Below are 15,766 nucleotides of genomic sequence, written 5' to 3'. Positions count from 1 at the left end.
CTCAGCTTCGTCATTTCTGAAATGGTAACTAAAGTTATATAACTATATGGTTAATCGTTCTTTAATGACAATATATGGGTTTAATATTCGAAAATATTGCTTATCGTCACGTTTCTTCGTCCCCCCAAAAAGGATATAAAAATAGTTTTGTTTTTAAGTTTTTAATACTCAACATGGCTAAATTACCATTTGTATTAAATATTAATACCATGACAAAATTGACCAACTTGATATTTAACCATTGCTGCTAAGGGTCCACAAATAGCTTCTTTAAGAAAATAAACTCACCCCCTATTTTATACTAATATTAATACTATACATTATATAAATATCAACATTAATTACACACATGATTAGACCAACATAATATATGAATTTATGATTAGACGACCATCATAATATGATTTTTTTTACTATATCCCCAAGGGAACACCAAGCGGTGCGACCTCCTGTGTGTGAACAGTGAGGTCTCGGGTTCAAACCCCACTGCTCCCCCTCCCCAACTCCCCCAAATCAAAAAAAAAAAAAAACGGGGAATACTTGCTAGATTTAATAACGTGTGTTTACCTATTCAAATTACTTTTCCATTTCTGGAAATAATTTACAAATAAATAAATAAAAATCACAATTTTTTTAATTTCACCACATTTCGCCATCTTCAAATCAATGAATCATAATGAAAGTACAGTATCCTTTAATTCTTTTTTTTTTACTAAATGTGAGCCATGATTTCAGATCTATTGCATTTTTTTAATTGTTCTTCATTTCATCCACTCTAGATCATACAAATATTTGTTTATTATATATATATATATATATATATATATATATATATATATATATATATATTAATTTCACCATTCATCATCTTCAAATCAATGAATCATAATAAAAGTACGATATCCTTTATTTATCTTTTCCTAAATGTGTGCCATGATTTCAATATATTTCATCTCATTTCATCTACTCCAGATCATACAAATATTTATTTATTATAATTTTTTCAATTTCACCACATTTCGTCATCTTCAAAATCAATGAATCATAATGAAAGTACAATATCCTTTATTTATTTTTTCCTAAATGTGTGTCATGATTTCAGTCTATTACATTTTTTTAATTGTACTTCATTTTATCTCCTCCAGACCATACAAATATTTATTTATTATAATTTTTTCTATTGCCTCAATCAAAATATAATTTAATTTTTTATATCTTAAATATTTTTATCATGTTAGTTATATCAAAATATATGACCGTATTACATAATTTCCCTTTCAAATATTTTGTGTGCATCAAATAAAGGCCAAATCTAGTACAATTAATCCACAATAGTCAAGAAATCAAGACTTCTCTACTAATCTATCCAAATGCTTCTTCTCGGAATGTTCAATTTTTTGACCAATTTTAGTAAAATACGAAATATGATCACATCATCAATAATTAAAATACTTTTGAACCTCTAGTTTAATAGTAATTTTTTCATTCCGCCCGCCAACTTAGAAAAACCATAAATAATAGAGTCAAAAAGTCTTCCAATTTATATAAATAACTAAACATTTTTCATCTAAAATTTAATCGGAAGAAGCAGCCATGAACGCAGTTTCGAGAAACCCCACAGTTCGTTTCAGCAGAATGAACGAGGACTACAGCTACAGCGGCGGAGCAAGAAGCGGCGGTGGCGGCTGGAGGATTTTCTCGACGCGGCGGAGCGGCCAGAATCTGATGAGTTCGTGGAGCTACCGCCGCGATAGGGCGAGAAAGAGGCAGATTTTTCTGCAGACTTACAAGTTGGGGTTTGTTAACTCCGACGGCGACAAGCTGCTGAGGAGTCGGAAGCTGAAGAAGATGGCGGCGAGGGTGAAGTCGGCGGCGGTCTCGGCTTTGGCCTTCATGCGCGGCGGCGCGTTGAGAACGTGCAATTCCCGATCGGCCATCCCGGCGGCGTCTCCTGCGCGAGTAGCTAAGTTTTGTTGATCAAATACTTGTATTTTATTTTATTTTATTTTATTATATATATATATATATATATATATATAGATATATTTTTTTTAGAATAGTAGATGTTTTTTTTCAATGACGAAATATATTAAATAAGGGCGCGCTCTAGGTAAACTTCAAAGAGTGTATGTAATTATGAATTTTATTCAGAATATTTATTTTATTAATGTTAATTGAACAGTACTCACTCTGTCTCACTTCACTTGAAATCGAGTAAAATTATAGTGTAAAATATGTAGACTTATAGTATACTACTATTTAGTATAGTGTAAATCGATTACTCAAAAATAGTGAATAGTTACTATATTGGTAAGATTAATTTATCTCAAAGGTGAAGTAATATTTTTTTTTATAAGAAAAACAGTGAAATAAGATAGGGTCTTAGTTTTATCTTGGGCCCTCTTGAGACAATTTAGCTATCCAAGCTTATAAGATCTATCAAATATTTACTTAACCTATAAAGTAAATTGGTCTTAACTTATAAAGTAACTGATTCGAACTCATGATCACTAATAAAATCACTTACCTTTATAAGTTAAATATAATTATTTTATAAATAAATTGCAAGATTCATAATTTTATGTTAACTAATCTTTTATTTTATCCTATATATATATATATATATATATATATATAGAGAGAGAGAGAGGGAGAGGTTCAAATAAGAACCACTAAATAAAATTAGAACATAGAACCATTTTAAACCATTCGATCATCAAGATCTACGGTGGATGCATCATCTTGGTGGATGAATGCAGATCCTGGGTTCGAATCCTGAAGGGAGCAAAAAATTTATTATTTTCGGATGCATTAAATTTAATAGCGAATGCATTAATTTATATAGTAGATGCATTGATTTTAATGGTTCTTATGTTCTCACGATAAGTGTGTTCTCACTATAACCGCACCCTATATATATATATATGTCAACAAAATTAAGTCACGTACGTTTGTTAGAAATTCTATGATTTAAATAGTAGTATAAATAATATTTTGGAATATTGTTATATCTTGGTCAAAGACTCAAAGTTATATGGCCCCCAGTGGTCAAAATAGATTATATACAGACCACTCCATGTATGCCGCCGATCTTGACCAACATCTAACATTAATGCGAGATAATTATAATGGAAGTATTTAATTTATTAACACGCAAACTGCTTACATGCACTAATTATTAGTAACAATTAACCGGTTAATTTTGCCAAAAAATATACTTATGTCATAATATGTGGACTAGAGAGAATTTTGTATAGTTGAGTTTCGCAATAAATACAATTATGATTTCATTACTAATGGGCCCAAAGAAAAATTAAGCCCGTTCTCAAAAAAAGAATAAGAAGAAAGATTAATAAGTCTCAATACAAAAAATCGTAAAGTAGCATTAGTTAATGCCAATTAATAGACCTAATTCAAGCTAATATTTTAAAAATAAAGGAGTTTTGGCAAATAAATTCATGAACTATTTCGATATTGTAATTTTAACGTGACTTTTGAAGTGAGGCAAATTAAATCACCATCTTTTTAATTTTTGTAATTTTGTTCCCCCAATTTTTTTTTCGTCGCCGAAGTGTTGAATTGGAGCTTATGTGGATATTAGTAAAGACAATATTGTTTTTGTAAGGCTTAAACGATGTTGTTTCATACAGTTTCAATTAAAAATTTCTCCAAATTAAATGATTGAATTGTACCCTGTATTTGCACCATAATTTCTAATATTCAACAATTTTATTACAAATGATGTCGTAACATAAATATTACATGAAGAACTAGTCGCCGTAAACTCTAATTCAACAATCCGACGACCGCAAAAACCTGGGGAGATTGAATTGCAAAAATTGAAAAGATGGTGGCTTAATTCGCCGCACTTCAAAAATCACGTTAAATTTGTAAATTCGAAATAATTCATGATTTTATTTGCCAAAACCCCTAGAATAGAAGAAGAAGAAGAAGAAGAAGAAGAAGAAGAACGGTGGAAATTAAAATTCGAGCTAATATTTAAATATAGTATAAGAAACAATGCACCTTACCTTATAATGAAGATCAGGTGATGAGAGCTTGTTTAATTTTATCCATAATGCCACAAATTATTTTGTTAGCTACTGCAAGCGATCCCGAATTAAGGTTTGCATCAGGAGTTGAATCTACCAAAACCTATAATTAATAAATACATCGAAATTTTTTAGTTTGAGCTCTAATTATAAAATTAGAATTGCATGATCATGTAATTTTAGTCACCTGAAGGGCCACCGTCAAAAGCGATCCTCCGGTTTCCCCTTCCGCCGTGGTTCGGCCGCCGCGAGTCGGGCCATCGGGGAGAATGGCGAATCCCGACGGAAGTAAGGGTACGGAAATGGGATCGCCGCCACCTAAAATCGTCTCTGCACAGATCATGTCGATTGGGGCGTAAACGACGTAGGAGGCCGTGGGGTCTTTGCGACTTTCTTGCAGCATTATCGTTTCACTCGAGCTTCCACCCATAGCCTAACAAAAGAGAAAGGATATATTGATGTACGTTGAAGAGCGTTTACTTTGCGTAATTGATAAGATACATGATTAAATATTTTTATTTGTAAAAATATGATTTTTCTAATCTCACTCTTTCAATGGGATATATATGAGTCAATTAAAACGAGCTCAAATGATAGAATTAATCAAGAGCCTTAAAATATCCAAAAGTTTCAATCCATTAAAGTAAACAAGAGTTTAGTCTTACTTATTTTAATCTATCAATGATAATCCTCTAAAGTAAACGCTTAATATAGGCCAATCTATCCATTTTTATTTAGGGGACGTTTACTTTGCATGATTGATAAGATGTAAGATAAAATATTTTTATCCTCGAGAGAATGATTTATCCAATCCCACTATTTTAATGGGATAAAAAATCAAGTAAAATTAGCTCAAAGAATTGAAATAGTCAAGGGCATTGAGATATTCATCTAAGGGTGCGTTCTCTTTGGTTGTAAATTTATCATGAGAATAAGAAGGATAAACAAAATTTCACCCTTTAAATCATTCCTTTCTTTTTCTACATTTCTTACTTGGCCCTTACTCATTTCTCATTTACACTACAAAGGAGGGATAATATTATTACATCATTTTTGGAGGGATAATATTATCTCTTCTTTGTAGTGTAAATGAGGAATGAGTAAGGGTCAAGTAGAATATGTGGGAAAAGAAAGGATGGATTTAAATGGTGAAATTTTGTTTATCCTTCATTTTCTCATGATAAATTTACAACCAAAGAGAACAAATCCTAAGTAAAAAAGAGATTAGAATTACTATTTTTACCTATTAAGATCATTATTTTTTGGAAATACTAGATCTTTTTAATGAAAATATATCAATATAGCCTTAATGATTTTTTAAAAATTCAAAAAAATTCAAAAGATCGCGATTGTTACACACTTTTGCGAAAATAGTGTGTGCAGCAGTGTAAAATATATTGTTACATGATTTTCACAAAAGTGCGTAACAATATTAAAAAAGTGTGTAACAATGTAAAATACACTATTATACATTTTTCGCGATGCAATATCGTGTAAATTGAAAAATATGTTTAACAATGTATTTTGCATTATTATACGATATAAGGGTATTTTGATCACAAAGGCTATTATTTTCACAATTTTATCCTTATAAATAAAAAAAAAAATCAATATAATTTTGACTAGAATATGATGTTGTCTCTTATTATTAATAATTGTAAAAAAAAAATTAATTCAATAATGTTTACATAATTTTCGATTAGAAATTTGAATAAGTGATTGATGGAAGAAAGTGAGTAACCTTTACTTGGTACATTGTAACACGGTTTCCATCTTCTTTGCCACTCGCAATGTGGGCCATTTCTTCAACATCACCTCCGTTTAAAAGCATGTCCCACTAGAATTGGAAGAATTAATTTGTAAATAAAGTATTGAAGTGTGAGAAAATATTGCAAGTAATTAACTTGATATTTTAGCAAAATTAAAAACGGAAAAAACATAAAGAAAAAAAAACACACACACACACACACATTCACTTGTGGGGACGTCCAATACAAGTATAATACTCCCTCCGTCCACAAAAAGTAGGGCAAATTTTGGACACATATTTTAATAAAATGATTGGTAAATTTTTATGTAGTAGAGAATAAGTCTCACTATTGTATGAAATGGGTGGTTAAGATTGAATTATTAGTGATTTTTTTTTTGTAAATATTGAATATTTGTAAGTATAAAAAATTAAAAATATATATATATTAGCCCATATATATACTAAAAGGGAAAATTCCCCACTTTTCGTGGACGCAAAAAATAATAAATTTGTCTCACTTTTCGTGAACGGAGGAAGTATCTCAATTCGTGCAATCATGTAGTGTTCAAGACGGTTACCACCTCTTTCCGATTATTGTGATCGCGGAGGAAATCGAAGACCCTCTTGGGCGGGATGGGCAACCAAAATGAAGTGGCGACGTTGAGGTGAAACCCTAACGGCATGCTCAGATCATCCACATTTTTCCGAGTCATGATTTTGACACAGTCGCTTGAGTTCCCAAACCCAGATATGGTTGTCCATATATTTGCAATTGAGGTGTTTACTCCGCGGCAAAATCTTGCTACCATTCTTTCTGCTAGCTTCAGCATGCTTTTCCTACCTTGTTGATTTTCTGTCACACAATCAAGTTAGGTAAAATCACGAACTATTTTGATGTAATTTTAATGTGATTTTTGAAGCGTGACAAATTAAATCACCACCTTTTAAATTTTTACAATTTCGTCCTCCCAAATTTTTTCAGTCGCCGGAGTGCGGAGCTGGAAGTTACGCAGATCAGTAAAGACAACATTGTTTTTGTGAGGTCTAAACGGCGTCATTTCGTACACTTTCAATTAAATTTTTTCTAAAATTATATAGAGGAAATGTATCATGTATCTGCACCTTAATTTTCAATATTTAACAATTTTACTGTAAATGACGTTGTAACATGAATATTACGTGGCGAACTAAACCACGTAAGCTCCAACTCAATAATCCGACGATCGAAAATAATTGGGGAGATGGAATTGCAAAAGTTAAAAAGGTGTGGCGATTTAATTCTTCGCACTTTAAAAATCACTATAAAATTTTATTTTCAAAATAGTTCGTGATTTCATTTGCCAAAACCCCTAATAGTAAAACATAACTTGGTTGTGTGACGGAAAATCAACAAGGCAGAAAAACATAACGACGACTAAAATTCATATTTACCTAAAAAATCGATATCCGAAGGAACCAATCCGATCACAACACGTTGGCAATATCCGTTGAGAATCGCAATCCACCGCCGTGCCCCAAAAGCTAGACCGGCCGTAATTAGTGGTTTATAAATGCTGTGGACGCCTCCGCCTTCCACTTCAACATGCTCGACCCATATCACCTATAATATTTATTACTATAATTATAGGTAAAATATATGTATATACTAAACTTAGATAAATTTTTCCTTATAATGACTAAGGTATATTAATATTAGGGTTAATTTAGTTTTATGTCCCAAACTTTGAGCGTTTTCCACAAAATATTCCAAACTTTCACTTTCTCCTAAAAAACTCTAAACTTTTAGTTTTTCTATAAAATGTCCCACTATACAAAATTTGGTAACAAAAAGATGAATTATCTCGCCGAAAGAAATATTTTGGGGATTGCCATTGTTGGAAAATCATATTGGAAACCACTATTGTTGGAAAACGCTGAAAGTTTGGGATTTTTTATATCATTTTTTCGTCATCAAATTTTGTATAGCAGGACATTTTATGGAAAAAATTGAAAGTTCAGGATTTTTTGAGAGAAAATGAAAGTTCGGGACATTTTATGGAAAACGCTGGAAGTTCGAGACATAAAACACTAACCCTTAATATTATACTATCATCTATACATACTACATTGATTGTCATACTATAGATGACATCATAAATATACACATTGAATCAATAAATTCATGTTGCTATTATATAGATTAAAAAATAGTCAATTTTGACTTAAAGTATTATTTTACCCTTAATTCACAACTGAAAAGCTAGCTTCGTGATTTACCTTGGAGTAACCGTTAGGCATGTCTTGAATGAGACAACCGGAAGGTCTTCTCCGACATGTGTTGGACGGAGTAGAATGTAAGTGATCTAAAGAGACATCGACCACGGCCCACGTGGCATCCACGTGTCGTCTACAATGTCGCACAAAGTAGCTTTCGCGAGTCGGAACCACCGGCGATGGGACGTGAAACTCCGCAGTCATCTTCAACATATACAAATAATTAAATTTGTTACAATTCATATATATACGTATGAATATTTGATCACATATATATATTTTTTTCCTATATATATACATGTATATTAATTTGTACCACTTGCACAACTTCATTATACGTTCCCTCCAATCCAGACGACACGACTTGCAAGTTCGTTGCTTGTGAAACTACTCCTGAAAACACATTTGTCCATTGCTCCTATGAGATCAAAGAAGGTGTGTTATGTGTTTGGTAGTCATTTTGGTAGTCATGGTTAGAAATTACTATGTAATTAATAAAACCAAGATAAATAATATAGAAAAGATGATATTAGTTATTTATCTAGCCTAGATAAGTAATATGAGGATGCATGGATGTGGTATTACTTAAGGTGAAATAGTAGAATAAGATCGGGCTCTTTAACTATCACAAGCCAGCTTGTTAAATAATAGTATAAGCTACCAAACGCCCATATAAGCCAAGATTATTTAACAATCTTAGCCTATATAGTGTACCAAACACAAATAATGAAAATACTCCTATATATATAACATGGGATTCTGTCTCACTTTTAACTTGAAGTATCCCATTATGTATTTCACTTTCAATTCTCTATCCCACAATCCATCCAAAGCGTCTCATTTCGTATTCATTTTCAATTTGTTATAGTTCTTACTAATTTTTTTCTTTAATTGTAATTAATAATGTTTAAGTATAATCTTAAGATAATTAATTAGGATTCACTAATCCAATTAAAATTGAGAGGTTTGCTTTAATACACAAGTTTTCAATAATGTGTTCTCAAAATACCTACTTTTCTATTTGGGTAGTGCTATTTGGACAAAATTTGTCCGGACAAAAATAAGGTTAAACTTTTTTAAAAATCAATTTATTTATAAATTTTGATTCAAGTTTGAAATGATTTAATTAGTTTTATTGTTTTTTCTATATTGTAATTTTTTCATAATTTTTTAACATTTTTTTTATTTTTTGTTATTTTATTTGTAGTTTGTGTACTTTAAAAATAATAATAATTAAAATGATTATTAAAAAATTACAAAAAAATTACAATATAAAGAAAACAATAAAACTAACTAAATCCTATTTTATTTTGAATCAAAACTTTTAAATAAATTTATTTTATAAAGTATTTAACTATATTTTGTCCGGACAAATTTTGTCCAAATAGCATTATTGTTTCTATTTTAATATACCTCATACCCATTCTGATGTTCAGTAATAATTCTTTGTCGAAAAAGATGACTTGACCGTGACATGGAAGACCATCATTGATATTTCGATTACTTTTTAGTTTGAGGTTATGATTGGTACTATGATTCATTTTCCTTTTGTTAGATAGTGGATGCATATGAAATTAATTTGAAGTTTCCGCCGTTAATGTTTCCGCCTATATATGTTTTCGCCTTTTAAATTCCTGCCTATATAAAGTTGAAGTTTTCGATTTTCTTTATTGTTTTCATTTTATTGCCTTAATCGAAGTTTCCGCCTATATATATTTGAAGTTTCCACCTTAAACATTATGTTATGTTGTCGTTTTATATTTTTCACTCACTCATTTTAAATTTCTACTTTTCTTTATTTAAACTTTCTAGTCGCTCAGAGAGAGATTGATTTCTTTTACGAGAGAGAGAGAGAGAGAGAGAGAGAGTTATGCAAGTTGTTGGGAGGCAAAATTTATGTAGGGTGGTGGGGTTGGTGAATATCTTATGTACTCCCTCCTTCCACTTCAAATGGCCCAAAACTATAGGATTGTCCAATAATTTTGGGCCATTTAAAGTGAGACGAAGGGAATAATTAATTTTGTTGTACTTTTATGACTAATAAGACAAAAATTAGATTCTTGTACAATGAGAATAATATTTTAATGTTCTTGGGTATGTAGTGTAGCAATATTAAAATGGATACCTAGTGTAACATTTTTTTCTAAAATTATGTAGTTAAAACTATTTCCACATTAAAAATTATAACTATATATATATATATATATAACTATATATATATATATATATATAGAATAAATAATGGATTGTTAGGATTAATTAATTATTTCAAAGCTAGGGTATTTTTTTAATTTCAATTTATAACGATAAATATATTAGTTGGAATTTATTATTTATGAACATTTTTTATTTTATTTTTTAAAATGTGAGATTTATATGTTCCGATTTGATAAGATAGTATCTATATTTTGCAAGAGTTTCATTTTCGATACAACAACCTCTGTGTCACTTGCTGATGCTTAGGGCCCAAAGCCCACTTATGTACTTCTAAGTTCTAACCACTTGTTAAATTTTTTATTCATTTTCTTCAACTTCAATTTTTTGTACTGTTAATTAAATGATAAAATGATTAATTTTAAATCACATAATATTTTCTTATATTACCAAAACACAATGCACTTAATCAAGATATTATATAAATCTACACATATATATCATGCATACATGAAGTTCTACTTACCACATCCATTAGGATCCCAACGACATCCGCAGCCGTGGCGGGAACAACAATGGCTTCCCGCGACGCCTCGGATTTGAACCCATCTCTCCTAGGCCCGAAAACCTTGGGAAAAGCCCGAAAATATTCCTCTTCATTCAACACAAAAGTGTGGCGGTCTGCGCTCGCCACCCACAACGGTTCACCCAATTGAGCTACTCTCACGAGCTCCTCCATGGCGGAGCTCGCCGCCTCCATCACAGCCGCCCGATAATCTTCGCTCTCAACTTCATTATTAATGGGACCGATGGCTAAATGTGGGGCCCAAGAAGAGGGTTTGCTCGCGTGCTAACGATGGAAATAATATATCATGACACGGAATATTATTTATTTATTTATTTTATTATTGCAATTAATGAACTATGATAATTGAAGATGTATGTAGTGGAAATAATTAACCTGATTTAAGGAATAATTTTCCATTAGTTGGCTTTCTTGAAAATTTGGAACACCACAATTAGGGCAAGAAATATTGATGAGAGCTTCTCGAAACCTTAAATTCTCAGCCCGGAGTCGTTCGTTTTCGGTTCGGAGCTGGGCGTTCTCGTTGTGCTCGTGCTGCGTCTGTACATAAATCAATCCACTTTCATATAATATATGGAAATTTGTGTGAGATCATCTCATCGTGAGACGGGTCAAAATTCATATTTCAAACCCTATATTTTGTTAGAAGGCATAACTTATAATTGCAAATAATGTGTCATTGGATATGTATTTTGATCCCGGTCTTAATTAGACTCACTTCCTGGTGAGACGATACTTAAGCTTAGTATGGAAAATAATAGAGGAATAAAATGTAGTATTTTTTTAATTGGGTATTTATTCTTAGTTGTTAAAAGTGAATTCATTTTTGTTGTAGTTAATTGATCCTTGTTTAAAATTCGACTCTCTAGCTATAACTTATTTTTACTAAAATTAGGTCGTTTAATCTTGGATTTATATTAGAATAAGTTTCTCTAATCTTAATGTCAATGAAGGTGATCACATCCAAACCAACAAATTAAAGTGAAGGTTTACTCCAATTGCATTCTAAGAGGATGAAGCGCAGTCTATTGATAAGATGCTTCTTCTCCAACCAATAGGTCGGAGGTTCGAATCACCTACAGGGCTAGAGTGTAAGTGTGTTTTTCCTTTCTTTGGATAATAGTGTGTTTTCCCTCTCTTTACGTAATAATATTTAAAAAAAAAAAAACCAATTACATTCTCAAAATGAAAAGTACGAGACCGAGACACGACATAATTAAATAATACAAAAGTACGAGACCGAAACACGACATAATTAATTAATACAGAAAGTATGAGACCGAAACAAGACATAATTAAATAATACGGAAAGTACGAGACTGAAACACGAAAGAGAATATTCCGAGATATATATGATACCTTCATTTGTGTTCTCTTGTTTTGGAACCAAAATTTGACTTGAATTGGTTCTATCCCAAGTTGAATACTCAGTTCTTTCCTTTGCTTCTCGTCCGGATGTGGACATTCTTTATAAAACCTACATGAAAATATTTTCGAGTGATATCTCATATTAATATTACTATCAATGCATGTTATGTATATTATTTAAATTGATGTGACGACTATGATGCACGGATTCTTCAAAAATTAGCATGTACGGCGAATCGGATTCTTTTAGGGTGCGATTCTCTCGGATTCTCGTCGGATTCGCACCCGATTCGCCACGTGGCGTATCTTTTAAAACAATTTATAAAAATAAACCGGATTCGCAAATTTCATAGGCAAAATTCACGTATCTTGTACACGAAAGGCCTACACAAGGTTTTGATAATTTTATTTTCAGTTATGACTTATATATTGGACTAATAATATTTGAATCGTTATATTGTTGCTCAATTAACTTATATAATTGAAAATGCTTAACTTTTGGGTAAAATAAAATGTAAATTACATATAATTAATTTAAGAAAATTTAAATTATATATATTTTATAAGCATTATATATCATAAAATTTTAATAATTAGATGTATCATTGCCGAATCGCACCCTATAATTTTTAAAAACTCGTATCCCCATACTCGTATCGTATCGCCCCCGCATCCGCACCCCCGTACCTATGCAACATAGTGTGACGATATATATCATGACCGAAAATTATTCAATAAGATAACAAAAATCAAAGACAAGATCAAACATAAATGAGACTATATTGATCATCTTTAAAAATAATTAAGACAAGAAACGATCCGTTCGAAAACATCTAGACGATGAAGACCTTCTTTGTAATTAAACAAAGAGGTAACTAGGGTGGTTCAAGAAAATAATAGAGATTTTTGTGAACAAAGAGGTATTTTAGGTTCAAACCCTCCAAATAAAATAAAAATAAATAAATACATTAATTAAGACAAGAAACATACGCTTCCATTTGTTGGATCTGTTGTTGAGAGTGACGATGGTAGCGTTTTCTGTTGCTCAAAGCTTCTCTCTCATTACTCATCTTTCCTTTAAGAGCTTCTCTCTCATCACCCATTTTTTTCCCAAATCGATTCGTGAAAAATAAAAAGGAATGTAATTATTATATATTAGTGGATGTAGTCTTAGACCGTTAGATGCCAATCTATGACACGACTTCCTAAATAGGATCAATTTTAGAATATGTGTCTCAAGTTCAATAAACTTTAATTTGTTGGCTTTATAATAAAGCTCGTGTTGTAAGAAGAAACCAGTTTTGCAGATAGAGAGATGAGGATGAATAATGTGTGTGTGTGAGAGAGAGATTATATATAAAAGTGAAAACGAGAAATTAATTTGGTTTAGGGTGTTTTAGAGACAATTGGGATTCTTTATCTCACCGCGTACAACTATTAATTTTATTATTTTATAATTATTTATTTTAAAAATAAAAACACAGTATGGCTTAAGTTTGGGTTAATTAATTTTAATAAAATAATTATAAATCCTAATTGAATTATTTAACCCTAGTTAATTAATTATGTTAAATTATACCAAAATATAATAAACTAAAAAGGTTAATTGCCTATAAATTATTGAACTTTTATCAAATTTAGTTTTGCATATATATACAAACTTTAAAATGTGGTGATTGTACTATTAATTTAACCTGTTTTTTGCTATCAAATATTGAGATTTCGTCAACCAATTAACTTTACTGCTCACGGGGCTAGTTGAATTATATAATTTTGTATACTTGGTTGCGATGTGCCATCACAAACGTCATCTTACTCCCTCAGCGATTATCTCACGTCAATTATTGGGTAAATCATATCAGTAATAAATTTAGACCGAATCTCAGTTGATAGCAAAATTAGATTAAATCAATAATTCAGTAATTATTTTAAAGTTTGTATACGAAATTATACTTTAATGAAAGTTCAATAATTTACAGACAATTAACTCAATTAAAATTGATTAAACTAAATAAAAAAATAAAAAAGTGAAATAGGGGATGAGAAACTAATAATTGAATCCACAATCTAATGTGGTTTAGAGACGCTTCAATTACATTAAATGGACTAGTGGCACTTCAGCGGTGGGGGAAAATGAATTTTAGGATATGAATAGAGAATCATGTTCTTATCATAAGAGCTTTAATTGGTCAAAAAAAAAAGTTCGACAAATTAACGTGTGAATCCTCGTTTCATTATGTTTCTTGAAAAGTTAGCTACGGAAAAAAAGATCAGCATTATAGTGAAGGGGAAAACATAATTAATTCATATTGCTATGTAAGAGATAAGTCAACTTCACTAATTTTATGATGTTGTTTAATATAGTTTCGAGAAAGAAAGAAAAAATAGAAAATCCAATTGTATAAGCGAGGTAGAAATTGTTATTTGTTGATGAAATAATTAATTTGTATTGATTTAATGAGATTGTATGTTTCAAATCTTTCTGATCTTGTATCTTATATTAAAAAAATAAAACATAAAATAAAAGCATGGACTTCTTAATCACAAAGGACTATTATTATTTGGGCTCCTTATTGGTCTCATTTGATCAAAGGGCTATTATTATTTGGGCTCTTTCTTATTTGGGCCCATAAGGCATGGCCTTCCCTTTTTTAAATTAGATAAACATAAATTTTTAAAGACGAACCCGAGATATTTGATCTCAATTAGCAATAATTACTTTATCACTAAATCAATATGCATTCACAAAAGCATGGACTTCTTAATCACAAATTAATAGACCTTAGAGCATCCGAAATGGGTGATTCTATTCATAGCCCTCCATCCTCATAGCCTCCTATTTAAATCAATAATAAATAATTACTGTAAATTTACAATTATACCCTATAATTCCTATTTCCTAAATCGCATATCAACTTATTTCAATTTTTGAAGAAATATTATAAAGAATCCCAATGATTTGATTTTCTTCTCTGTTGGAAAGTTGTTTTTACTAAGAATCTTGGCCAAAACACGAGTGGGTCTGGGATGAGCATTTCTACTTTCTAGTTTGATAACGGAATCGTTTTTGGCAAGAGATTGTGTCTGACTATTCAAGTTCATAAACTAGTTCAATTGATGGAATTTGATAGTCTCTTTCTCTCGTTGTTATTTTTTTTCTAATCTATTTTTATGAAATTTCTGGATATAATTGATGGTTATCTATGAACTGTATCATTGAATTGCGAGCGATGATCAATTGTCGATGTGGTTATTACTACTTAATTTTTCTTTTTATTCAGTTTTATCAATTAATTTGTGTGGGTGTGATTCTTGTTAATTTGGGTATTCAATTTTTCTGGGAAGAAATTTTGGAATTTGAGTGAGCAATGCATATTTTTTTATGATTTATCATAGAGGCGTGAAGAGGAAATCTGGTGATCGCCCATGGCTGATGCCGCTAATCCATCATTTGCGGAAATCATTGTATATATATATAACCTTCAATGACGAATCACCACAAGCTTGCACTAAAAATTGAAAGTTGAAATCCATCATGTTCGTGTCCGCATTCTGCAAGTTTTTGTTTAGGAGGCTATGAGGCATAGGGTATAAATGTAAATT

General features: G+C 30.9%; 1 protein-coding gene across 1 annotated transcript; it reads right to left on the bottom strand.

The window, feature by feature from the left end:
* Positions 1 to 3,673: 3,673 nt before the first annotated feature.
* LOC131012468 (homeobox-leucine zipper protein PROTODERMAL FACTOR 2-like) lies at positions 3,674 to 13,480 on the bottom strand. The gene is made up of 11 exons (XM_057940425.1): positions 13,154 to 13,480; positions 12,155 to 12,272; positions 11,171 to 11,335; positions 10,736 to 11,059; positions 8,372 to 8,473; positions 8,059 to 8,259; positions 7,234 to 7,402; positions 6,384 to 6,655; positions 5,794 to 5,889; positions 4,240 to 4,485; positions 3,674 to 4,155 (listed from the first exon to the last, which is right to left on the bottom strand). Exons 1-11 carry the CDS (start codon positions 13,264 to 13,266, stop codon positions 4,045 to 4,047), a joined length of 1,917 nt encoding a protein of 638 aa, XP_057796408.1. The 5' UTR covers positions 13,267 to 13,480; the 3' UTR covers positions 3,674 to 4,044.
* Positions 13,481 to 15,766: the final 2,286 nt, after the last annotated feature.

This window comes from Salvia miltiorrhiza, chromosome 2 (genome assembly GCF_028751815.1).
Source record: "Salvia miltiorrhiza cultivar Shanhuang (shh) chromosome 2, IMPLAD_Smil_shh, whole genome shotgun sequence".
Classification (NCBI taxonomy): Eukaryota; Viridiplantae; Streptophyta; class Magnoliopsida; order Lamiales; family Lamiaceae; genus Salvia; species Salvia miltiorrhiza.
The sequence above is the reverse complement of the archived record's forward strand: the minus strand, read 5'-3'. Positions and strand labels throughout refer to the sequence as shown.